Consider the following 27430-nt stretch of genomic DNA (forward strand, 5'->3'; position numbering starts at 1 on the left):
GGGCCAGAGAGATAGCACAGCAGGAGGGTGTTTGCCTTATACACAGCCGAACCCAGGACAGACCTGGGTTTGATTCCCAGCATCGTACATGGTCCCTGAGCCTGCCAGGAGCAATTTCTGAGTGCAGAGCCAGGTGTAACCCGAGTTCTGCCGGGTGTGGCCCCAAAAAAAAAATTAAAGTCATTTAAATTCAAAAATAAATTTTAAGTATTTTAAAGTGATGATATAATTTATATTTTATTATTATTTTATAATATATTGATCATATCATATATCAACATATTGTATTATATATTTATAATTAATAACACATTAATGTTATATATTATCATATTATTGTTGTATTATTTTTTTCTTTAAAACACTGTAATTTACAAAGTTGTGCTGTTGTACAACGATAGGGCATTTGCCTTGTGTGCAGCCAAACAGGGATAGATCTGGGTTCAATTTCCGGTATCCCATATGGTCCCCCAAGGCTGCCAGGGGCAATTTCTGAGCTCTGAGCACAGAGTCAGGAGTAACTCCTGAGCAACACCGGGTATGGCCCCAAAACAAAATACAAACAAAAAAAACATAGTTGCGTTTTAGACACACAAAGTTTCAGCATCAAATCCCAGCACCAGTGTGTGTCAACCTCCCTTCATCAATGCTCCCAGGTTCCTTCCCAAACCTCCTTTGCTTGGCCTATCTTTTTTTTTTTTTTTTTTGGTTTTTGGACCACACCCGGCAGTGCTCAGGGGTTGCGCCTGGCTGTCTGCTCAGAAATAGGTCCTGGCAGGCACGGGGGACCATATGGGACACGGGGATTCGAACCAACAACCTTAGGTCCTGGATCGGCTGCTTGCAAGGCAAACGCCGCTATGCTATTTCTCTGGGCCCTTGGCCTGTCTTCTTAACAGGCCCCTTTTCAAGTTTGATTGTTGATGTTCAGGGTTTCATGATTTTCTCAGGGTTGCTGACTCCATGGTTTGGATATTTTGTTCTGCCCCTCCTTCATACCACTAACCGTACCTGAATCCCTTGGCTCTGTTACTTCACATCTCTCTTTCCCCCCTCCACTCAATTTCTTTCCTTCTCTTCACTATACTCTGGGCTCAAGACTGTTCTAGGCAACCCTCATTTAAGCTAGTACATTCCCTCATCAGCATATAATTTTTAGAAATTGAATCACCATAAAACAGAGTTCAAAAGTTGTTGATGGCAAATGGAATCAATGTTCTAACACCCATCCCTTCACCGATCTGCATTTCTTTTAATAACAACTAATGATGAAACTCTTCTCATGTGCCTGTCGGCCATCTGGATGTCACTTTCGCTGAAATGTCTCCTTAGAACCTTTGCCCATTTCTCAATCAAGTTATTTTTCTTTTTGCTCTCGAGTTGTGTGAAGTTTTGAAATACTTCGGATATTAATCTCACGTTGGCTAGATGAGATGCAAATATCTTCCTCCCATTCAATAGATTTTTGCTTCGATGGTAGTTATTTTTGTTGTACTCAATTTGAGGGGGCTTCACCTCGTTATTACTGCTTTTATTCTCTTGTCACAGGAGCTGAATTCATCAGAGACTTATTGTGTTTCCTTCTATGTATTTTCAAATACGGCTTTATGAATTAATGACTCCGTGTAGGGTGACAAGTGGTCTCATTTCCTTCTTCCACACAAACCTTCTCAGCTTCCCTGACTTCATTTGTTGAAGAGGTTTTTATTTCTCTACTTCATGTATGAGGTTCTGTCGCCATTAATTAGCTCTCCATGTACATGAGAGTTTATTTTCAGCCTCTCAGCTGTGTTCCGTTGATCTGTGTCTGGTTTTTGTTTTTTGTTACTGTTGGTTTTTTTTTTTTTCCCTAGGACCATGCTGTTCTGTAGTATGGTTTGAAGTCTGGATGGGAAGCCGGAGAGATAATACAGCAGATAAGGCTCTTGTCTTGCATATAGCCAATCTGGCTTTGATACCGAAGCACCCCATATGGTGTCCTGCTAATACTGCCAGGAATGACCCCTGAGTATAGAGCCAGGAGTAAGCCCTGAGCACCAAGTGTAATCGCCTAAAAAAATAAAATAAAATAAAAAAAGATAAAGTCTGAATTGTGATGTCCATTTTTTTTTTTAGTTTTTTTATATTTGGGGCTCAGAGGTTACTCCTAGCTCTGTGCTCAGAAATCACCCCTGGCAGGCTCAGGGGCCATATGGGAAGCCAGGAATCAAACAGGGGTCCATCCCGTGTTGGCCGCATACAAGGCAAGCCCTGCCATTGTGCTATCTCTCTGGCCCCTGTGATGTCCATTTTAATTCTTTTTCGCCTGATTGTTTTGACAGGATTATGTTTGTTGTTGCTGTTGTTTTTTGATAGTTCCCAATTTTAGGACTTTTTTTTGAGGGGAGGCTTCTATTTTGTGAAGAATGTCATTGTACTTTTGATAAAGATTTCAGTGTGTATGTCTATTCTTTTTGGGAAAATGGCAATCTACTGTTCTTTTTTTTTTTTTTTGCCATTTTATAATTTTTATTATACCACCATCATAATACAGTTGTTTCAGGCAGTAAATGTTCAAACACCAATCCCACCACCAATGTGACCTTCCCTTCATCAGTGTCCCAAGTCTTCCACCCACCACCACAGCCTGTTTCCGTGCAGGCACAGATTTACTTCATATTGTCTGTTACAACACAGAGGCAAACGCAATGATCAAAACTTAAATAACAAGGGGCAATGTGGAATAATCATCCTATCTCTCCATGGTGTTACTAAGTCAGTGTCTAAGGATTTACTGGACTGTGGTTGGTACTAGTCGAATCTCCTGTATTGTTTAGTTGGCTAACTGAGCTTGGTAGATTTCTGTGTCACTTTCCCATCAGATTTCCTATGATACCACAGGGCTGGCACTACTATAAAACATTGAGTTGTAACCCGCACAGTTCAGAATTTATAGATCTGAAACGAATGTGGTGGCTTGGCAATTTGATAAGGTTATGTCACAGAGTTGGGCCATTTCTGTGGAGGTCGTAGGGGTGGCACAGGGCTGCTTTAGTTCATATAGAAAGAAGAATCTTCCCATTTCTTCTGAGAATAGAAAATGACTATCTTAACGATGTCACCTCTCCTGTGCCTTGCCTGTGAGGCCCAGAGTTTGCTCCCTGGTACTGCAGAGCTTTATTTACTGTCCTTGTGGGTGCAGGGATGGAGCACATAGGGCCAGGGAGTTAATTCTATGCCTCACCCAGGCACATTCTCCAATGCCCAAGCCACAGCCCTGGTCTCACTTATATGCTGTTCAAGCGAAATATGTGAATTAATATCTCAGCTTCAGAACCTAAGCAGGTGAGGAGGACATGTGTTGTCAGAGGAAGACCAGCACAGAGTCAAGAAAAGATGGTCAACAGGTGGATGTGACCCTCCTAAAAAAAGACCAAACCAAAAAATGTCCCACTTGAGATCCTTTTCTTTCTTTTTTGGGGGAGTGGGGGGGGGTCACGCTCAGTAGTGTTAAGGGCATACTTCCTGGCTCTGTATTTAGGGAGCCCTCCTGGTGAGGCTTCTTAGTAGGCCATATGGAGTGCAGGGATTGAACTTGGGTTATCCAGATGCAAGGCAAGAGCCCTAACCATTGTGCTATCTCTCAAGCTCCACATCTTGCAAACCCTTTTCAGCCAAGAAACTGTCTCACAACTGTTGGACATATAAAATATGAAACATATATAGGCATATGAAATAGGAAGATAAATAATGACTAAAAATGACATAGAAAAGTAATAAAGAACATTTATTTTTAGGGGCCTGAATGTTAGTACAGTGGGTATGGTGCTTGCCGAACCAGGTTCTATCCCCAGCATCCCATATGGTTTCCTAAGTGTGCCAGGAGTAATTCCTGAGTTCTGAGTCAGGAATAAACCCTGAGCACTGCTGAATGTGTGTCCTCCCCCCAAAATTATTTTTAAACAAGTTAAACATTTTTTGTTTTGTTTTGGGGCCACACCTAGTGGTGATAAGAGGTTACTCCTGGAATTGCATTCAGAAATCACTCCTGGCACTCTTGGGGGATCATATGGAATGCAACAGATTGAACCCTGCTCAGCTGAGTGCAAGGCAAATACTGTACCCACTGCACTATTGCTCTGGTCCCTAAAATCATTTTCTTGATGCTCTTTCCCCCCACCCATTCAGCTGTGCAACCCCATATAAGATAAAACCCACAGTTTAAGATCCCAAGGCTTAAACATAAAAAAAAAAAAAAATTCGGGTGGTCATCCATACTTCTGGTCTCAAAAATACTCTTTTTAATCTGGAATATATAATATAATCCCCACGGTAACCAGAAAACAGAAATCTAGGGCAAAAAGATTTAGAAGGGGGAAAAAGGGAAATGAAATAAATGACTAGGGGAAACCACCCTCAGAAAAAGAGAGAAATAAATGGGGCTAAAAGACAACAGATATACAACACCCCCAGAAAATAAAGTCCCAGATAGCAATGATGACCCTAACTGCAAAATGGTCTGAACTCAGGGATTAAAAGACAGAGTAGCAGGTTGGTTAACAAAGCCGGACCCAAGGGCCCAGAGAGATAGCACAGCGGCGTTTGCCTTGCAAGCAGCCGATCCAGGACCAAAGGTGGTTGGTTTGAATCCCGGTGTCCAATATGATCCCCCGTGCCTGCCAGGAGCTATTTCTGAGCAGACAGCCAGGAGTAACCCTTGAGCAACGCTGGGTGTGGCCCAAAAACCAAAACAAACAAACAAACAAACAAAAAACCAAAGCCGGGCGCAAATCTACCACCACACAAGAGTGGCCACATCTGAGATAAAGAGAAACCAAAGTACATAGTGAAATATTGAAACCTGGTGTGCCAAGCCAGAAAGGCAGAGAAAAGGGCAGGATCTAGCTGATGTGTATAGTTGTGACCCCAAAAAAGCAACTAGTAATAAACACGACCAGTATTTACTGATCAAAGGGTCTGTCTAGCAGAAAGACACCATCAGTGATAAACATTTAGGCACCTAACAGTCAAAACAATGATTAAGAGATCTTGAGAGGGGAAAGACCAACAGAAGATCTCACTTACAGCAAGGGGCAGATCACTTAAACAAAAATTTACCTTCCCAGAAAATTGAATATACATTCTCTGCAGCACATGGGACATGTCCAGCAGAGATCATACACTGGAACACAAAGCATTATTAAATAGGCACTTGAGAATTGAAATGACATCAAGCATCCTTTCTGATTACATGGTCTCAGCCTAGAAGTCAACACAGAAAGGAAATGGGAAAAAAAAATCTCCAAATACTTGGAGACAAAACAAAAACAATGCCTCCCGGTAGGTCAGTAACTCTTAGGTCAATGAAGAAATTGCACCTGCAAGGATGGGGGGAGGGTTTAACAAGAAGAGCAGAAAGTCATCGGAAGGAAAGAAATAATAATAAGAGCAGAAGATCATAAAGATTGTACCGGGCAGGGGGCAGGGAGAGATAATGCACTTGCCTAGCATGTCACTGACTCCTGTCTAATCCCTGGCATTGCATGACACCATCTCACCCAGCATTAAGTCAGGGTAGCCCCTGAATACTTTCAGGTATGCACCCCCAAATCCTAAAACAGAAATAAAGCTAGTAAGAAAATAGCAGCTTATAAGACAATACAAATGATGAATGCAACTGAGTTGGTTTTCTGAAATCAAAAACTTGGTAATCCCCTCACTGGTTTCACCTGGAGAAAAACGTTGGGAGAAAAAAAAGAGAATAAGAAAGCAAAGAGGTAAAGTTACAATGGACACTGCAAGAAATAAAAGGAATAATAAGAGATGAATATGAAGTGCTTTGTGCAAAAACAAAGAAGTGGGTACATTTTCAGAATCAAACAACTTCCCAAGACAAAAGCAAGAAACAAAAAGTTGAACAAAAATAGTTATTAGTAGAGAAATCAAGACAGTAATCAATAATCTCCCAAAGATGGGGCCAGAGAGATAGCACAGTGGTAGGGCATTTGCCTTGCATGCGGCCGACCCAGGAGGGACCCGGTTTGATTCCCAGCATCCCATATGGTTCCCTAGCCTGCCAGTGGGGATTTCTGAGTGCAAAGCCAGAAGTAACTCCTGAGTGCCGCTGGGTGTGCCCCAAAAACCAATCAACCAACCAATCAATCAATAGTTAATAAAAATCTCCTAAAGCTATACAAGTCCAGGACCTTATGGTTTCACCAAAGGATTCTAAAGAACTTTGAGAACATAAAAATGCATCCTATTCAAATTCTTCCCTCGAAATCTTAAGAAACACTCCTGATCATGTTCCATAAATTCTAATTCTCAGAGAAGGAGAGAAATGGGAGCATAAAATGGGAGGCTACCAACCAACTTTTCCCACAAAGATAAATGCAAAATTGCTCAGCATAATTTTAGTGAAATAAAACCCATAACAGACCAAAGAGAATCAGTTATCATGGCCCAGGAGGGAATTCACAGAAGGAGGGATACAAAAATCAATACATGTAATACCCCCTATCGAAAAGAAAGCTACAGATGCTTCAAAGGCGTTTGGCAAGATTTAAATCCCCTCTGAGTAAATGTGAAATGATTTAAGCTACCAAATAAGTCATCAGAGTCCTGGAGTGTAATCCATAGCAAAGAGGAAGCCATGAATTTATTATATAAGATGGCAATTAGTAAATGAAGGTGGAGTGATTTCTCACAAGTTATGACCACAAGCTTGGCCACAAGTTTGATCCCCAGCACCAAATACCTCCCCCCAAAAAAAGCACCATCAGTAGAGCCCTGGTGGACCCCAATTCCACTGAGTCCAGTCAGCACACCACTGAGTCTAGCGTGGAACTGTCTTGGGCCCAGTGGCTGAGAATCAACCGAAGCAGCCGTTGAGCTCTGCTAAGGAGTTCCCATCCCCTAAAAATGTATCAATAGTTAGCAAATTAATTTGCTAAATGAATGTTTAAAAGGGAATCAAATATTTAAAGAGTTTAAATATGAAGCATTTCCCCTCCCAAACCACATTGATTATAAATGCTAGGTAAATGCATTGTCTCTCCTTGCCCCTCCTCCAATACTATCTCTATGACCCTGGGCTCTCATTTTTATTATTTCCTTCCTTTCACTGACTTTTTGCTCTGCTTGTGAATCCCTTTCCCCATCCCATGGCAGGGATCACACTCATCAGTGATCCCTATTTGTGATAAACAAGAGGAGAAACATTAAAATTCCCCTCTGGAATTTTTGCCAAAGACACATAACTTACCTCTAACCATGAGGAAGCAAAGAGAAGCAAACCAAAGGACATTCAACTGAACAACTGGTCTATAACCTTCAAAAGGGATAAGGTCACACTGATCCAGGAAGCCCTGATAAATCACACCAATTTAGGGAGGCCAGAGGGGCTTATCCCCAAAGTGGGAGACCTGACTCTGGATGAGGTCCCTGTCAGATATGGGACAGCTGGTGAGGCCCACAGCTCAAGTGTGACCTGAGGATGGAAGAGACGTAACATTTTGACTTCTGGTAACAGAGCTGTGGACTATGAGTCATGTTAGAATGTTGCTTTTATGGTGAGAGGGTATGCTAAAGTATCAGTGCTCACACTCAAAAACTTCCAAGGAAAACATTCTTGGTACTATAATTAAAATTGCTCTGTAGGCGCTATTTATTTTGGCAATAGCCAAAACCTGGAAACAACCCAGATGCCCGACAACAGATGAGTGGCTAAAGAAACACTATGGAATACTATGCAGCAGTCAGGATAAATGAGGTCATAAAATTTTCCTATACATGGATGGACATGGAAACAATTATGCTGAATGAAATATTAAGTCAAATCGAGAGAGATAGACATAAAATAGTCTCACTCATCTATGTGATTTAAGAAAAATGAAAGACATTATTGTAATAATACCCAGAGACAATAGAGATGAGGGCCGGAAGTACTGTTCCAGGATATGAAGCTTACCACAAAGAGTGGTGAGTGCAATTAGAGAAATATCTATACTACCAACTATCTTAACAATGGTAGTGAGTGAGAGAAATAGAATGCCTGTCTCAAATATAGGCAGGGGGTGGAGAGGAGGGAGATGAGGGGCATTGGTGGTGGGAAGGTTGCACTAATGAAAGAGGGTGCTCTTTTTTATGATTGAAACCCAACTACAAACATGTTTGCAATCATGGTCTTGAATGAAGATATTATTAAAAAATAAAAATTATAAAAATAAAATTCTTGGGCCGGGAAGGTGGCGCTAGAGGTAAGGTGTCTGCCTTACAAGCGCTAGCGTAGGACGGACCGCGGTTCAATCCCCCGGCGTCCCATATGGTCTCCCCAAGCCAGGGGCGATTTCTGAGCTCATAGCCAGGAGTAACCCCTGAGCGTCAAACAGGTGTGGCCCAAAAACCAAAAAATAAATAAATAAATAAAATAAAAAATAAAAATAAAATTCTCTGCAGGGGCCAGAGTGAGAATACTGAGGATAGGGCTCTTGCCTTGCATGCAGCAAACCTGTATTCAATCCTAGCATCCTCTATGTTCCCTCAAGCATTTCCAGGACTAATTCTTTTTTTATTATTTTATTTTATTTATCTATTTAAAGAAAAGGCATCAGTTGACATATTTGGTCATAAGCTTTTGTTTCTAGGTAAATGAAAGCAAAATTATTGGGAAAAAATGAAGAAAAATAAAAAATGAAATAGAAGAGGGGCCAGAGTGGTGATGCAAGTGGTAGGGCTTTTGCCTTGTGTGTGCTAACCTAGGACGGACCGAAGTTCAATCCCCCGACAGCCTATATGGTCCTCCAAGACAGAAGCGATTTCTGAGCGCATAGCCAGGAGTAACCCCTGAGCCTCACCGGGTGTGGCCCAAAAAACAAATAAATAAATAAAATAGGAGAGATTAAAATAAATAAAAAGTAAATACAGAAACAAGCATATTTGTGAAGATTATTGCATCTCCAATGAAGTCATTAATACAATGGTAGAAGGTCTTTAGTAAGCTCATGTTATTAGTTATCCATTCTCTTAAATTGGGGTGTTCTTTTAGGAATAACAGCATCAAACAAATGAAGTTGCCCAGAGATTCAAAACACTATTAATTATACTATGACTTTTATGAACATGTACTCAGTACAAGGCCTCCTGGAAGAAGGAAACCTGGTGATTTCAGCCCCAATACCAGCCTATCTAAAGTGTGGTCAGATTGGTGTCCCGGAAGGGAATTATAGAGGGTCAATGATGAGGCAGGGCCATCAGGGAAATTGTGACTGTGGGTGATGGAGGCAGTAATGGTGGCTTGGGCAGGACAGGGGCCTGGACTGCCCTCTCCTTCCTAGATGGCCAGCTTTCTGCTATGTAGGCTGGTGGATCCATGATCTTTTACAGTTCAGTTTACATTATGTTTCAGAAAAGAGTGATTCTCCCAAGACTAATTCTTTTTTTTTCCTTTTTTTTTTTTCTTTTGGTTTTTGGGTCACACTCAGTGGCACTCAGGATTAACTCCTGGCTTTGCACTCAGAAATTGTTCCTGGCAGGCTCAGGGGACCATATGGGATGCCAGGAACCAAACCACCATCTCTTCAGTTGGCCACATGCAAGGCAAACACCTAACAGCTGTGCTATCTCTCTGGCCCTCAAGACTAATTAATTTGTTTGTTTGTTTGTTTTTGGGATTACTCCTTGCTCTGAGCTCAGAAATCACTCCTGGCAGTCTCGGGGAACCATATGGAATGCCAGGATTCGAACTACCATCCTTCTGCATGCAAGGCAAACACTCTACCTCCATGCTATCTCTCCACCACCACCCCCAGACTAATTCTTGAGAGCAGAGCCAGGAGTAACCTCTGAGCATTGATGGGTGTGGACCCCAAATAACAACAAAAACAGTAGCTGGGGTGATAATGCAGTGGGGTAGGGAGCTTGCCTTGCAAGGCAGACCTGGGTTCACTCCCTCATAACCCCCACAATCCCTGCCAGGACTGATCTCTGAATAAGCCCTGAATACAGCTGGCTATGGCCCCACCCCTTCCCCATACACACAAAAAATTTAGAATCATTTCAAAAACTTCAAACTTTCTAGACTCTCAGATTCCTGCATCTGCTGGCCTTTGCCCCGACTCCAGATCAAGAAGTCAAACCTGTGATCAGCTGCAAGGTCAGAGCCATAGAAGCTAAGGGGGAATCTGTGGCTAGAGGAATTTTTAAGTCCTAGAAATTAAGGCAAGCTGAGAACTTTCAGATCATTATGTGGCAGGTAGAGAAATTAAAAAAACTAAGGGTTTGGAGCAAAGGGACATGGGTGATTCTGGATGGGAGAGGGAAGCCAGAAATGATGCCAATAATGTGTTTGCAGACAGACTAAAATAAATGCTATGAGTTCTTAGGCTATGTGGGTATTTAGATGGTCATAGAAAGAGCCCCAAACACACATAAGTAAGCTTTATAATGGACTGGAAAGACAGTATAGTGTTCAGGTGCTTGCCTTACATGTGGCAGACCCAGTTCAATCCCAGGCAAGGCATGATCCCCAGGGTACCACCAGGATCAACCCTAGGACTCAGAGCCAGGAGGAGCAGGCAGACACCTCCAAGTGTGGAAAACTTCCCACCAAAATGTACAAAGGAAAGAGAAAAGTCAGTTCACAAATATAATGACAACTAAACAAGGAAGTACAGGGCCAGGAGAGAGACAGTACAGCAGGTAAGGAGCTTGCCATGGAGACAGACCAGGATTCAATCCCTGGCACCCCATATGGTCCCCCAAGCAGTACTAGAAGTGATTCCTGAGTGCAGAGCCCAGAGTAAACCCTGAGAATCAATGGGCGTGGCCAAAAAAGGGGGAGGGCAAGGAAAAATAAAATTAGCACCAAATGACAAGAAAACAAATTTAGGAGAGCTAAAAGCTTATACAATTATTTTTTCTTAGTAATAAAGACATTCTGTGAAGAACGAACAGCACGTATAACAATAAGCAAGACTCATTGTTTTTGCTTTGATTTTTGAGCCACACCCAGCAGCGCTCAGGGGTTTCCTGGTTCTGTGCTCAGAAATCGCTCCTGGCAGACTTGGGGGACCACATGGGATGCGGGGAATCGAACCCAGGTCCATCCCAGCCAGGTGTAAGGCAAATGCCCTATCGCTGTGCTATCACTGTGGCCCCAACAGTCAGCATTTTAAAACAGAAACATTCTTCCACTCAATCTTTGATTTTAATGAATACACAGGTGAAAATTCTGAAATTCCTTCAGAAACTTTCCCTGGTACATTTTTAAATTTAATTTAATTTCATTTAATTTGGTTTGGGGTCACACCCAGGGGTGCTCAGGACCTGTGCTCCTCTATTTTCAGTGCCAAGAATCAAACCCAGGGCCTGTGACAGCAGAGCCACTTCCCAGCCTCTTAAAAAAATAGTAGGGGCAGGAGAGATAGCATGGAGGTAAGGCGTTTGCCTTGAATGCAGAAGGTCGGTGGTTCAAATCCTAGCATCCCATATGGTCCCCTGAGCCTGCCAGGAGTGATTTCTGAGCATAGAGCCAGGAGAAACCCCTGAGCGATGCCGGGTGTGACCCATAAACCAAAAATAATAAATAAATAAATAGTGGGCCAGAGAAATAGCACTGTGGTAGGGCATTTGCCTTGCATGCAGCTGACTTTGGACAGACCCAGGTTTAATTCCTGGCATCCCATATGAGCAAAGAGCCAGGAGAAACCCCTGAGTGCTGCTGGGTGTGATCCAAAAGCCCAACATAAATAGATAAATAAATAAATAAATAATTGGGGCCGGAGCAATAGCATAGCGGTAGGGATGGACCTGGGTACAATCCCTTGCATCCTATATAGTCCCCTAAGCCAGGAGCAATTTCTAAGCACATAGCCAGGAGTAACCCGAGCGTCACCCAGTGTGGCCCAAACACTGAAAACAACAACAAAAAATAAATAAATAGAAAGAAAGAAACCTTTTTTGAACCTTCTTTTTCAAAAACCACCTTCTGAGCATCCACCCCATGAGGGGCATCAAACCTCCCGTTTCACCTGCTGAGAGAGACTCGTGAGCCAGGGGCCTCCGGGGCAAGCAGAAGCAAGACATGGCAGACTGAAGGGGCCCACTGGCCATTCTTGCCCATCCCTAGTAGGCAGAAAGCAAAGCTTGCTGGAAACACCCTCCAGAAGTAGTTCTGTCTGCTCCAGTGCTCGGTGCCCTCAGGGTTGTTCCAACGCCAGATGCAAAAAGAACAGGGCTAATCAGTCTAGATAGCAAACTCACCCCAACCTGCCCGCTCCCTGCCTTGCTGCCCACTTCCTGACCCATCCAGAAAGGCAGGTTTAATTCAGGAGGTTCATCTGCAACTGCAAAGAAATTAAGTTTTTAGAACCAGAGTTTATAGCTTGCCATTTACTCATAAGCCATAAACCGTTGACTAAGTAATTATGAGTTCCCAGCCAGAAAAAGATAATGCGGGTTTCGAAGGCAAAGTCTGTTCGCAGTCCAAACTAAGCTAAGGACTTGCTATGTGACAGCCACTTTATTAATAGGAGAGCATGTGTTTTTTTTCCCCAACGAAATGGGGGGAAGGAGGGGTGCGCCCCTTCTGTTTTACATTTTCTTTGCAACAACACGTCAGGTTCTAGTTTAAACAGTGGTGGTGCTAAGGTAAATATTAAGGGATGCCAGGCCTCAGAAATGCAATCGCAGTTACAACACGGTGCGGGATAGAAGGAAAGTCCTTCGGGCTCAGAGAGACGACCCTCTTCCACCTCTTGCTTTATTCATTAATAAGCTGGATGAAACAGGATGAAATGTTGGACCTGCATTTTGCATTTTTGTTTGATCAAATGGAAAGAAAGACAAGTAATCCCGCAAATAGGAGCCTCCTGAAACACGGATTAAGTGGGAGTATAAATACACAGAGCAGAGTGCTGGCAACAGAGGACAGAAGGGACCCATAAACCAAGGTGCTTCCGATACACAGGAGAGAAGAGACAAATTGGTTCGAACTGAGACGTTACAGGGAATCTCCACTAGATCACCATGTCCAATCTAGAGTAATCTTTTTGTGTTTGTTTGGGGGTAGTTGAAGGGGTAACTCCTGGGGTGTCACACCTGGAGTTGCTTGGGGGGCTCTGCAGTGTCTGAGGTTGAACCCAGAGTTCCTGCATATGTTTAAGTTCTTTGGTTATTTCCCCAACACCCACATCACAAATTTTATTATGGTTGTGAAGAAGAAATTTCAAATTGTAGTGATATTAATTGTACATAGTCAACATAATTAAGGCTTTCTTTTGGGGATGGTTGGGTTTTGGGCCACACCTGGTGATACTCCTGGCTTACTCCTGGCTCTACATTCAGGAATGACTCATGATGGGCTTGGTGGACAATATGAGATTCTGGGAATCGAATCTGGATTAGCTATGTTCAAGGCAAATGCTTTACCCATTGTACCATCTCTCTGGCCCCTAGGACTTCATTTTTATAAAAACTATTTGAAGATAAAAATATAATTTACAGGGAGGGAGGGGGAAAATATCACTTACAAGGCAGCCATTTCTTGGAAACCAGTTATTTGAGTGTATTAGAACCCATAAGCTTAGCGCTCTATAAATTGGATGCTTATATCAAGCAAAGAGTTAGATGTGATGCCTTTTCGAATGTCCTTTGAGAACTGAGATTTTATATTTTTAAGTGATTATTGTTAGGATACTAATAGCTGGTAATAATTAGAAGTCAATGAAACAATAAAGGGAAGTTGGTGCCATGCATAACTATAAAATTCAGAACTAGATCAAGCCAAACATCTCAACTCTAGGGGCCAGTGAGATAGTACAGGGGGTAGAGTGATTGCCCAGCATGCAGCCAACGAGAGTTTTATCCCCCAGCATCCTATATGGTCCCCTGAACTCTGTCAGGAGTGATTTCTGAGCACAGAGTCAGAAGTAACCTCTGAGCAATGTCAGAGGAAAACAAAACAAAACAAACAAACCAAAAAAAAACCATCAAAACAAAACAAAACCAAAAAAAACCTCCAAGCATTTCTACATTTTCCTTGCCTCTCATGTTGTCCTTCCTTTTGGTCTCCTCATTCTCTAAAACCAGGGTGAAAGGCCTCCAGAGCCTCTCTTACACCACCACCCCCCTTAACTAACACACCAGTAGATGTGTTAGCTGGACACACCACTAGGCACAAGGGAACTGCCTAGTACTGACTGGCTTTATTGCCTTCCAAGGGCCATCGAGAAGAATTCTTCGTGTTGGTTAATGGGACACCCTTAGGGATGGGTCAGAGCCACCCAAGTCAGTTGCTAGGCAATGAGGACTGGCTCAGGCCTCAAAAGAAAACCTGGGTGCTCTCGGGAAAGGGAAAGATAAGGTCACAGCGGGGATAGCAACTGGGTCAACGTCTGAGCAGGAAGCAGACGGCACACTGCAGCCCTGATCAGAGAATTAAAAAGCCGAAAGACACACAAGAGCAGTGGCCAGCATCAATCAAGTACAATCCCCAGGCAACAGAGGAATGATTTTGACACTTGCAAGGAGAGAACCGGCTGCTGAGGTGTGTGTGTGTGTGTGTGTGTGTGTGTGTGTGTGTGTGTGTGTGTGTGTGTGTGTGTGTGACAATTGTTTGTGTGTCTGTGTGTGTCACAATTACCTGATGAATAAAGACTCCATTCTATCTTCCCCAATCTTTAATCTTCCACTGGTGTCTCTGGCCAAAGGCACCCCGAGTTTCAGGGAGATTCCTCTGAAGACTGGAGGACATACCTGGCATGCAAAGAACCCCAGGATCTGTCTCTAGCACTGCATGACCTTCCCCAGTGGCCCTCAGAATCAGTGAGAAAGTTCAAAACAAAAACTGCAACCAAAGTGGGTCAAAAGGATAGTCTAGCAGATAGGGCATTTGCGTTTGCACACGGCCAACCTGAGTTCCATCCCCAGCATCTCATATGGTACCTTTAGCACAGCCAGGAATCATTTCTGAGCGCTGAGCCAGGAGTAACCCCTGAGCAATGCTGGGTGTGGCCCCAAACCAACAACAACAAAAATTAGCAACTGAAGCCAGGAAATGAGAAAGGCCTAGTTAGTGCAATCCAGAGATTAGCTTTCCAGAGCACAGCAGGTGAGAAGGGTAGAATTGGAGCTGGAGGAACAAAAGCAGGATCATCCTCACAACAACCAAGGACAAGTCTGCTGGCAACCGTGACCCTCGGCACATCAGTGGCCAGCCACGTCCTAGTGGACAGATCTTAAGTCTCACTTGCCCACCCTCTCGGTGCAGATGCTGTTTTGGAGTTGGGACAATTGTCATTTAGGGTAAGCAAGACTCGGATTACAGAGGGATTTTGATAAGCCATTCTGAAATCTTTAAATGTCCAGCTGATGTCTTTCTTGGCATGGTTATATACTTTTGTGCAAAAATTTAAGTGGGGGGTAGAGCATAATTTATCATGCAACTTTCTGAACTGTTAAGAAATGAACAGCAGAGCAGGTAGGGCATTGTCTAGTTGACCTGGGTTCAATCCCTGGCAACACAGATGGGTACCAAGAGCCTTCCAGGAGTGATCCCTGAGCACAGAGCCATGAGTAAGCCCTGAGCACCAATGGCTGTGACCCAAAACAAGAAAGAAAAAAAAGAGATATGAAGGGCCACCAATATAGTAAAGCAGGTAGCATCTCACCTTGCATGCCGATGATCAAGGTTCAATCCCCAGCACATCATATGAGATCCTCTGAGCCCCACACAAGTGCTCCTTGAGCAGAGTCCAGAGTAAGCCCTAAATAATATTGGGTATGCCCCAACTCTTGCCTTTCTGAAACAAGAAATGAGTGAAGGGGACTGGAATAAAAGTACAGCAGATAAGGAGCTTGCCTTGCACATAGCCAACCTGAGTTTGATGCCTGAAATCACATATTGTCCCCAGTGGCCTGTCAGAAATGATCCCTGAGCATAGAGTCAAGAGTCAGCTCTGAGTAACCCCCTAAAAAAAACCCACAAAAACAAACAAAAAATAAATAAAATTACTCAGGAAGACCTTAAGGGTTACTATAAAGCAAACTCAAGATTCAAGGGGCATCCAATCCCAATTGGATAGGAATCCAATCCCCTTTAAAGAAAAATCCTTTTAGGGCCTGGAGCTATGGTGCAGTGGAAGGGCACAGACTTTGGTTCGATCCCCAGGCACCCCATATATGGTTTCCCAAGCCAGGAGCAATTTTTGAGTGCATAGCCAGGAGTAAACCCTGACCATGACCGGGTGTGGCCCAGAAACCAAAAACCAAAAACCAAAAGCAAAAAAAGAAGAAGAAAACTCCTTTTAAAAAAGAGAGATAGCACAGCAGTAGGGTACTTGCTTTGCATGTGGCCAAACTGGGAGGGACCCAGTTTGATTCCCAGCATTCCATATGGACCCCCAGCCTGCCAGAGGTGATTTCTGAACCCCTGAGCACTGATGGGTGTGGCTCAACAACCTATCAACCAACCAATTAATCAATACATTAAAAATAAATAAATAAATAAATAAATAGGGGCCGGAGAGATAGCATGCCTTTCATGCATAAGGTCATTGGTTCGAATTCTGGCATCCCATATGGTCCCCGTGCCTGCCAGGAACTATTTCTGAGCATGGAGCCAGGAGTGACCCCTGAGCGATGCTGGGTGTGACCCAAAAATAAAAAAATAAAAAAATAAAAATAAAAAAAAAGAGGTCTGGAGCAATAGAATAGGGGGTAAGGCTCTTGCTTGGCCTGCATGCATATTACTGCAGTGTGGTCCCTCGCACCATATGGGCTCCGAGGACCATCTGGAATGATCCCTGAGCACTTCTCGATATGCTCCTAATTTATTCTCCAGCACCACTTGTGGGCCCCTGAGTACCATCAGGAGTGATCCCTGAGCACTGTTGGATGCTATCCCAAAACAAAACAAGCAAACAGAAAAAAAATCTTTCAGTGACATTTGATTTCCTTAATACTTCCCTGATCTTTGCAGTTCATTCATTAAGAGAGCAATTCTCTTCCACACAGCTCCTACCCGAGCTTCCGACCTAAGACTTAGATGAATCATCTACAAATTGAAGCTGGGAGAATCTGCTCCTGCAAAAAGCTGGTGAGATCAGAAGCATCCCACAAAATAGATATCAAATGCTACTTGGAAAAAACTCCTTCTATGGGATACTACTTCTCATGGGAAAAACATACCACATGCCCAGAAAAATTATCTCTGAACTGAACCAATGTATTCATCAGGAACTGGTCTGTAAGTCACCTGAAAAGTCTTTGCTATTAATCCGGCATTGTGGGGCTAAGCACAAAACATTCCTCTTTGCTGTGTTTTCAGGGCAGAGAACAAGCATGGCTAAAACAGTGAGCAAGAATTTCTGGCAGGACTAGAATCTTACAAGAGCTAGAGGTGGCCCAGAAAGCTACAATCCCTCTGGCAGCCTGGAGTGTCCGTATTCAACCTCAGTAAGATACTAAAATATATGGTGGGGAAAGCCCAGTCCCTAATTTTAACTACATCAAGAAAATATTTTTAACTACACTAAAAAAGAAAATGTAACAGACCAACTTTTAAGAAATATAAACTGGGGAAAGTGCAGAATGCTAAAACAACAGGTTTACATGTGGCTGACCCAAATTTGATCCCTAGCATCTCTGAGCCTGCCGGGAGTGATCCCGAGGTGCAAAGTCAAGAATAAATCCTGAGCAATAGAAGGCATGGATGGCTCCCAAAACAAAAATAAACAAACCGGGGCCAGAGAGGTAATACAGAAGATAGAGCACTTGCCTTGCAATGTGGCTGACCCAGTTCGATCCCCAGCCTCCAATATGGCCCCAAGAAGTGATCCCTGAGCACTGGGCCTGAGTCAAGGTAAGCTTTAAGCACCCTGAGCCAAGGGTAAGCTAGGAGCACCCAAAAAAACAAAAGAATAAGTAATAATAAAAACTGCCCTAATTTCCAAAGCAAACAAAACAGCATTCTCAATTTTAAAAAAGGGAATTTTCAAAATGTAAAAAGATCCATTATTGTCATGAGAAAGTGGTATTTTTTTTAAATAGTACTGTTATCAAAAGAGACAACAATTACTAAATAGACTGATGGAGAAAAACCAATAATGGACATTTTTTTTAATCCAGTTAAAGACAATAGAGCCTGTGAGAAAAGACTGTTTATTTTTGACAAAAAGAAAAAGAAAATGAGAACATGTAGGTTTTGTTTTTAATGAAATCAAGTTGAATTTCCTACATTTGGTGGTTTCTTATTCTAAAAAGTGCTCGGATGATAGTATTATGCTTTCAAACGGGCCTCTGTGAATTAACCATCAAGCTCTCAATTAACTACCATAACAGAGTACTCTGAAGTGAAAGTTAATAATACCCAAAGTGAGACAATAGAATACTTCTTCTATTACTGATCCTGGCTATTAGCCCAAGCACTTCACATTTTCTTCCAACTGTACAATAAACTCTTGCAGATTTTAAACACAACAAAAACAAAACACATGTACACACAAGGCAGATAAGAAAAAAAGAAACTAAGTCTAGGAAATTAATGCCAATGTTTTTTTTTCAACTTGAAATTCCGGTGACGATGCCACTAAACTCAACTCGGGCTAACCATAAAGCATCAACCATTTATAGAATGCGATAAAAACCACATCTCAGGGCATTACCTTCGCTAATCAAAAATTTAAATCAAGAATTGCCAGACACTATTCACACAGAGACACAATAGCTGTTCTGAATAAGAATTCGATGTTCTCAACATTGTTATTAGCCACTATGCTTGTCGTTTTTTATTTTTCACGATGAATTCATCATTGCAAATACATTCATAAACACTAACATGCAAAGACAAAATTATACAGATCCAAATCACAGTAGTGTCAAGTGTCTGCAGGACTTGTTAAAATAAGAAAAGACATGGTAGGCGCTACAGTACAGTAGCAGATGGGGCGTTTGCTTTGCAGGAAGTTGACCTGGGTTCGACACCCCCCCCCCCCCCGAATTCTATATAGTCCCCTGAGCACTGCCAGGAATGATTCCTGAGTGTAGAGTCAGGAATAACCTTTGAACATTGCTGGGTGTGACCCAACAGCCAAAAAGAAAAAAGAAAATTACTCCAATGCAGAAATAATAAGAATTAAAATTGAAGGGTTGCAGAGATAGTTCCAAGGGTTGCAGGGTGCCTTAGATGTGGGAGGATTTTGTTCATCTCAGACAATCACAGGGTGCCAAGCATCACAAAAGACCCCCCCAAACATCTGGCTAGGAGAAGTCCCTGAGCACCACCAAGTGTATCCCTTCCCAAAATAAATCAAATCAAAAGAAAGAAAAAGAAATAAGACTGGAGGCCAGAGTGACACTTGTCTTGCACAAGGTCAAGCCAGGTTCCATCCCAGGCATCTCTGAGCACTACCAGGAGTGATTCCTGGGTGCAGAGCCCCTCAGGAGAAACCCCTGAGAATCACCAGGAAACACACACACACACACACACACACACACACACACACACACAAAACTAGCATATCTGGTTTCATGTAATGGATATAACAGATCACTGATGATGGTACAAGTACAGAGGATGGTAGAGGAAAAGAAGCCAGCAGGGGACCCACCAATAGAGCAGGTAGGTAGGGCGTTGGCCTTGCACATGGTAGGTGCTACAGTACAGCAGCAGATGGGGCATTTGCTTTGCAAGAAATTGACCTGGGTTTGACCCCCTGAATTCTATATAGTCCCCTGAGCCAGGGGTTGGATCCTTGACACTCAACATGGTACCCTGAGCCCCACCAGGAGTGATCCCTGAGCACAGCCAGGTGTGCCTCCTCTCAAAAAAGAAAAGAAAAGAGAAATGCTATTAGAATAAGGAGTGCCTAAAAAAAAAAAAAAAAAGAATAAGGAGTGCCTGCAGTCAAAACATCTGTCTGGATTTTCTAGTTGGTTTGGGATTATTTTTTTAAATTATGAATTATAAAATAAAAAGAAACACTAAGAAGAATCTAAAAATTAGTCTATTTGTTCCATCAATTTTTGCCTTTTGATGAAATTCTTCCATTCTCAAAAGAAAGGGGGGAGGCACAAAAAAAATGAAGACAAAAACTTAAAATGCTTTACTTGGCAGTAAAAGACTCATCTAAACACAGCTCTTACCAATTTCATTTGGTGGCTAATGTTTGCTACTTTACAGAAACTCCGAAGATTTCATCAAAACACAATTTTAAAAGGGAAAAACAAGAACTCAAAAATACATAATACAAAAATAGGGGCTGGAAAGATAGTACAGTGAATAGAGCACTTGTCTAGCACACGGCCAACTTGGGTTCGATTCCTGGCATGCCATAGAATCCCAAGCACTGCCAGGTGTTAATTCCTGAGTGCAGTACCAGAAGTAACCCCTGAGTACCATGAAGTGCTGGGCCCCAAAACCAGAACAAAAAATGCAAATCCAGTCATCCTCTCCAAACCAGTCTCCATGGACAGATAATTAACACTGCTCCTCCATTTGCTCCTACAATCATCACTTCCCCAGGTCTCTTGGGAAAGAAAATGAGAAAGATCGCACCCTCCAAACAAGAATAGAACTGTCTAAAATTTGGTCTCAATATTTTTAGAATTAAAACAAGGGAATGTGAGAACACCAACAAAAAAAGGTGGGGCCGGAGAGATAGCATGGAGGTAAGGCGTTTTCCTTTCATGCAGGAGGTCATCGGTTCGAATCCCGGTGCCCCATATGGTCCCCTGTGCCTGCCAGGAGCAATTTCTGAGCCTGGAACCAGAAATAACCCCTGAGCACTGCCAGGTGTGACCCAAAAACCACAAAAAAACAAAAAACAAACAACAAAAAAAGGTAAGTTACATTCTACAAAGGCAATCACAACGTTTCTCCAGATCCCTTCTGAATGACCTCAACAGAGCTGTTATTTCTTCATTTGTCGAAGGCCAATTGTCCTTTTCTAGACCCCCCCTCCTTTACAGTACCCCCATGTTTTTCTGGATTCCCCCTTGCTATTTGCACAGACATGGGGAAAATGCTTCAGTGAAATCAGTCCACTTCGTGTGTCTTGATGAAATCCCAAAAATCTTACCAGATAGCAACTCCCCAAAGACCAGTGAAATATGTAACAGAGTCTTGAGCTCTTCAAAGCCCCTAGATGCGTGTTGATTACCAGGTTCGATGTGAGCATTTATCTTGAGTGGCCATGTAAGATCTAATTACACAGTCATGAGCTACTGGTCTCCCTTCTTATCTGGATCATAGGGAAGAAATCTCCTGCGCTTCTCAACAGCGAGCCCTCTTGCAGTGCCAAACATCCACTATATAACAAAGACGGAAACTACAGGCATTAATTCAATCTGAAATTTTCCAGGAGTTTAACTCCTTTGATCTTTATATATATATATATATATATATATATATCCTGCAAAAAAAACTATATACACACATATATATGCCAGCAGCATATGAAGCATATATATATAAAGATCAAAGGAATTCAATGAAACCTTGAATTTCTTTTTAAAAAACAACCTGAATTTTTGTTTAGAAAAAATAGAGAGAGGGCGGCTGGAGCAATAGCACAGCAAGTAGGGCATTTGCCTTGCACGACGATGCCGACCTGGGTTTGATCCCTGACATCCCATATGGCCTCCCCGAAACCTCCCCCCCAGAAGTGAGCACAGAGCCAAACGTACATGTGTGTGTGTGTGTGTGTGTGTGTGTGTGTGTTCATATGAAGAAGTAAGTGGTTATGTGTAACAAACCAGCTTGATTTCTATCTGCGCCCTGAATTTTCTAGCCTCTAACTTTGGCCATCCATTAGGGGAGGGACAGAACAGAACTAGCTTGATACAAAGCTTCAAGCCAGAAAACCAGGGGCACAGCGACTGCACATCCACAGAAAGAAGAACAACCCAAGCTGCCAGAGCGAGCGAGGCGCCAAGCCCAGAGCTCCAGGCACTTACTTGGCAGAACCGAGAGCCCAGGAAGGACTGTTTGATACAAACTTGGGCAAGTGCTTCTGCCGCAGCAAAACTCACTCCGAGATGCCACCGGGGGCACATTCAGGTCCCAAAACTAGGGGCCCAAACTGGACACACCCCCATACAACCTCTTTTATGTGGGGGAGGAGAGGAGACCCCAAAGGCCCCATCCATCCCTACTCTCCTAAGTTTCACTCCGGTGCGTCCACGCCTGTCCCCCGACACTCTAGGCTAGGGAGTCCCAGGAGGGAGGAAAAGATCCAGAGGGGCTGAGATGCAATCGCTGCATCCCCCCAAATTCCCAAGACCTTGGAGACCAATTGCAGAGCCTGTTTCACCCCCAAAAATGCCAACCCCCAAAATTGATTCCCCTCCCCAAATCACCCACCCCAGAAGCTAGCAGGACTTGGCCAGAGTGCAGAGCCAACATTGCACGGTCCCCCCTCACTCGGTGCCAGGCCGATGAGCCGGCCCAGGGCTGCCCTTCCAACTTGCCACGGGACCCCCCCGAGGTGTCCACTCGCCGGGGGTGGGGGGTACCTGGAGGTGGCTGTCCGGGGGCAGGTTCTTGACCAGGATCTTCCTGCGGTTGCTCAGCTCCCGGTGCATCCGCTGCAGCCGCGTCGCCACCTCGTCGGCGGGCAGCTCGGGGGGCGCGGGGCCGCGGGCATCGGGGGGCACCTCGTCCGCTCCCGGCCCCGCCGCCATCTTCCCGGGGCTCCCTCCGGCTGCTGCGAGCGAGCGAGCGAGCGGGCGATCGCGGGGAGCAGGCCCGGCGGGGCGAGGCGGGCGAGGCGAGGCGAGGCGGGCAGAGGCCGCGCCGGGGGCCCCGCGCCGGGGAGGGCCGGACGGACGCGCGGGCGGAGGCGGCGCCGGGGCTGCGGCGGCTGCTGCTGGAAGGCAGGAGGGCGGGCGGGCGGGCCGGGGAGGAAACCTGAGTGCCCGGGCCGCACCCCCCAAACCCAAACCCACCCAGCCCCCCGCACCTGTGAGCCTTGGCTCTGCGCGACCCCTGCCCTAGCAGGGAGGGTTCCCCCAAATCACCAGTGGGGGGGACACCTTGCATAGACTGGGGTAGGCTCCCCTAAATCTCTGGGGGGACACTCTGCACAGTCCCTCAAATCTCCGGTGGGGGGACACCTTACACAGTCCGGAGAGGGCTCCCCCAAATCTCTAGTGGTGGGACACCTTGCATAGGCTGGGGTGGGCTCCCCCAAATATCTTAGGGGGACACCCTGCACAGTTTGGAGAGGGATCCCTTAAATCTCTGGAGGGACACTCGCATAGTCTGGAGCGGGCTCCCTCAAATCTCCGGTGGGGGGGACACCTTGCACAGTCCAAAGAGGACTCCCCTAAATCTCTGGGGGACACTGCACAGTCTGGAGGGCTCCCCCAAATCTCCAGTGGGGGGATACCTTGCATAGACTGGGGTGGGCTCCCCCCAAATCTCTGGGGGGACAACCTGCACTGTTCGGAGAGGGCTCCCCTAAATCTCTGGGGGGGACACTGCATAGTCTGGAGCGGGCTCCCCCAAATCTCTGGTGGGGGACACCTTGCACAGTCCAAAGAGGGCTCCCCTAAATCTCTGGTGGGGGACACCCTCCCAGTTCGGAGGGGGCTCCCCCAAATCTCCCAGAGGATACCCTGCACAGTCGGGGCGGGCTCCCCAAAATCTCCAGGGGAACACTGCACAGTCTGGAGCGGGCTCCCCAAAAATCTCCGGGGGGGATACACTGCACAGTCCGAAGAGGACTCCCCCAAATCTTCGGTGGGGGACACCCTACACAATCTGGGGCGGCCCCTAAATCTCCAGGGAGGACACCGTGCACAATCTGGGCAGACACTCCCAAATCTCCTGGGAGACACTGCACAGTCCGGAGAGGGCTCCCCCAAATCGAAGGTGGGACACCCTGACCCTACCCAGTCCGGAGCACCCAGCCACCCCCTCTCCCTCCTGCTGGGACCCAGATGCGCGGCCTCGACTTCCGAGGAAGTTTGAGTGGAGCGTGAAGATGCAAAGTTGCGATATGAAATGTAGAGTCCCAGGAGATGCGGGAGGCGGGAGGGCAAGGGGTGGGTGGGGGGCTGGGAGCACCGGGAAAGCCCGACGACAGGGGCCTGGCTTGATGGCAGGAAGGGTTTCTAGGGTCACCTCCCTTGGTACCCCCCCAAGCAACTCCTCATTCCTCCACCCCCCGGACCAAGCTGACCCGTGCACCTGGAGGTGGTGGCAGGTGAGTGGGGGCGATGGACAGAAAGTCACCCGCAGCCAAGACCGTGCAAAGTCTGTTTAACCTCGGCATCGTCCCGTTTTAGGGGATTTTTTTTTTCATAGAGTAGAGAAGAGAAAAATAAAGAAAATGATTTTTAAAAATATTTTATATATCATATATAAACCTATATGTATATTTTATGTATTATATATGTTTATATATGTGTTCTGTGCTTATTATGTGGGGAAGAGTCCACTTCCACTAATAATTTCTAAAATGTACCGTTTATACATTTCACTTGCTTTTCGCAGTAATCCAATTAGGTGGAAATCCTTCCCTTCCCCCATACCCTTTGTACAAAAAGTCTCTTATGTTTAAAAATCAAATCCAAAGCTCTTAGAAAAAATGAGCCATTGAGCCAAAGCTTTAGCACAGTGGTAGGGCGTTTGCACTGGGCTGACCAGGGATAGATCCGGGCTCCATTCCAGGTGTCCTATGTTGGTTCCACCGGGCTTGCCAGGGGCGATTTAATACCCCCCCCAAATTTTTTTTTGAACCACCAACAGGGTAAGGTAGGTAATCGCTTGCCTTGCATGCAGCTGGCCCACCCCCAAGTCTTGTCACAGGAGTGATCCCTGAGCACCACCAGGCTTATATAAAAATAAATAAAACAAGAGACCACTAGTAATACGCTTGTTTCAAAGAGATTCTAGGAGGGGGATGTGATTCATCGATAGAACATGTCAGGCCTGGTGCTGGCTTCTCAGATCCACAATGCACAAGTGAATTAATTCTATAATACAATCATGGTCCCCACTCCCAATAGCCAATGTGGGAAACAACCCAAAAGGATGAGTAGATAAACTGCTGTGTGTGCCTTGAATGAGATATTTTTCACCATGAAAAAGATGCTAAATGCCTGGTTCCATCCCCAGCACATCAAGTTCCCCAGCAGGGTGTGATACAAAAATGTATATAGAAAAATTGATTTACATTGATGCTCACCTAAAATTTAAATAATGTTACAAAACTATTCAATAAAATAGTTACCTACAAATTGGGACCAGAGAGATAGACTAGGGAGTAAGGCACTTGCCTTGCATGTAGCTGACCCCAGCTGGATCCCCAGAACTGCCTATGATCCTCTAATAAGTCCTGAGCACAGCCTAGTGTGTCCCTACACCCTCCCAAATTTAAAAAAGTTTAAAATAACATATAATACAAAGAAGAAAAAATAAAAAGAACATACAACCAACTGGAGTTTTGCATACAAAATCAAAACTTAATTTAAAACATCACCGAGTTGATGGTTGTAATAATGGTTTGATTATATTGTGATTTTCAGCTGATAAAAATATTTTTTAATGATTTTCTGCAAATAGCAGGCTTTTCTGAGCCTCCATGTAATTATAATTGAGCATAATTGTTTCTCACGGTGGCATTTGCTTTTAGAATTACCAAAGAAACCAGCCTTTTCAATTCTTTGGGCTGTCCGATCCAGTTGAGTCAGACAAGCAAAACTTAATTTCGTTTGTTTTGCAAGCCTGGCTGGACCTGGGTCATTTCTGGTGTATGCCTGTGAAAAACAAAGGCAAGCCACCCTGCATCCTAAGTGGGTCTGAGGTACCCACTAACCAATTTTCTCTCATTGAGGAAAATACTAACAATACACCAAGCACTATGGAATACTTACCTGCTTCTCATCACAAAGGCACCATGGAATTCCTCACCAGGCCTCCTTCCACATCTTGCTGTGAATGTTCTGGTTTGCAAATTGGTTTCTCTGTGCACATAAACTTTTATTAATTACCTTGTAAGTGGTTCCCTGGTTTTGTTTTGACTATTCCCTGAACTATTTCTCTAATTTCATAATACTAGGATTTGGGGGGGGGGGAGGCGACACCCAGCAGTGCTCAGGGATTACTTCTGACTCTGTGCTCACGAGTCACACCTGACCAGCTAAGGGGATCAAAGTTGGGTCGGCAGTCTGTAAGTCAAGCGCCGTACCTCCTGTGAAAATGGATATTGTTTTCTTTTTTTTTTTTTTGTTTTTTGGGCCACACCCGGCAGTGCTCAGGGGTTACTACTGGCTGTCTGCTCAGAAATAGCTCCTGGCAGGCATGGGGGACCATATGGGACACCGGGATTCGAACCAACCACCTTTGGTCCTGGATCGGCTGCTTGCAAGGCAAACGCCGCTGTGCTATCTCTCCGGGCCCGAAAATGGATATTGTTTTCTATTGTAAACAGCACTAAGTTTTATACCTTTGCACCCATATTCGCAAAATCTTAATTTTTCCACACAATAAAAAACTGGGAACAGGGGCCGGGCGGTGGCGCAAGAGGTAAGGTGCCTGCCTTGCCTGCGCTAGCCTTGGACGGACCGCGGTTCGATCCCCCGGTGTCCCATATGGTCCCCCGAGCCAGGAGCGACTTCTGAGCGCATAGCCAGGAGTAACCCCTGAGCGTTACTGGGTGTGGCCCAAAAACCAAAAAAAAAAAAAAAAAACTGGGAACAACTAGGCTTTTCCCCATTCCCCACAGGCTCCTTTTTTTTTTTTTTTGGTTTTTCGGGCCACACCCTTTTGATGCTCAGGGGTTACTCCTGGCTAAGCGCTCAGAAATTGCCCCTGGCTTGGGGGGACCATATGGGATGCCGGGGGATCGAACCACAGTCCTTCCTTGGCTAGCGCTTGCAAGGCAGGCACCTTACCTCTAGCGCCACCTCACCGGCCCCTCTGCTCCTTAAGGAAGGTTCAGCTTGGAACTCCCAGCCTCCCAGCTCTTGAAGGTCTCTTTCCTTCCTGGGAGCCAGGAGTCTCTGCCAGCATGGGGTTCGGCAGGCTCAGCTATGCCAAAGTCCTTCTTAACCAGGCCTGCAGGGTGGGGGTGCGGGACTTGGTTGACCCCAGCACACCTCTACCGCCTTGCTCCAGATCTCCAGGGCTTCCCCTGGGTCACGTGCCTGGGCAAGCCAGCGAGGTGGGTTCCTTGGAGGAGCTTGAAGGTTCCCCTAGGCTTTCCCCCATTCCCCACCCGGCTCCTTAGGGAAGGTTCGGGTGGGGGCTTTGAACTCCCTGCCTCCCAGCTCTTGAAGGTCTCTTTCCTTCCTGGGAGCCAGGATTCTCTGCCAGCATGAGGTTTGGCAGGCCTCTGCCATGCCAAAGGCCTTCTTAACTAGGCCTGGGGAGGTGTGGGACTTGGGTGACCCCAGCACCTCTCTACCGCTTTGCTTCGGATCTCCAGGGCTTTCCCTGGGCCACATG

General features: G+C 44.9%; 1 protein-coding gene across 1 annotated transcript in view; it reads right to left on the reverse strand.

The window, feature by feature from the left end:
* Window positions 1–24254, reverse strand: part of RAVER2 (ribonucleoprotein, PTB binding 2) — a 78422-nt gene extending 54168 nt beyond the window's left edge. The window contains exons 1-2 of the mRNA XM_049775457.1: window positions 24170–24254; window positions 22492–22844 (exon numbers count right to left, since the gene is read on the reverse strand). Coding sequence (XP_049631414.1) covers window positions 22492–22844; window positions 24170–24254 — 438 coding nt within the window. The remainder of the gene's footprint in view (window positions 1–22491; window positions 22845–24169) is intronic.
* Between the last annotated feature and the right edge of the window lie 3176 nt (window positions 24255–27430).

Source organism: Suncus etruscus, chromosome 6, assembly GCF_024139225.1.
Source record: "Suncus etruscus isolate mSunEtr1 chromosome 6, mSunEtr1.pri.cur, whole genome shotgun sequence".
In the NCBI taxonomy this organism is placed as follows: domain Eukaryota; kingdom Metazoa; phylum Chordata; class Mammalia; order Eulipotyphla; family Soricidae; genus Suncus; species Suncus etruscus.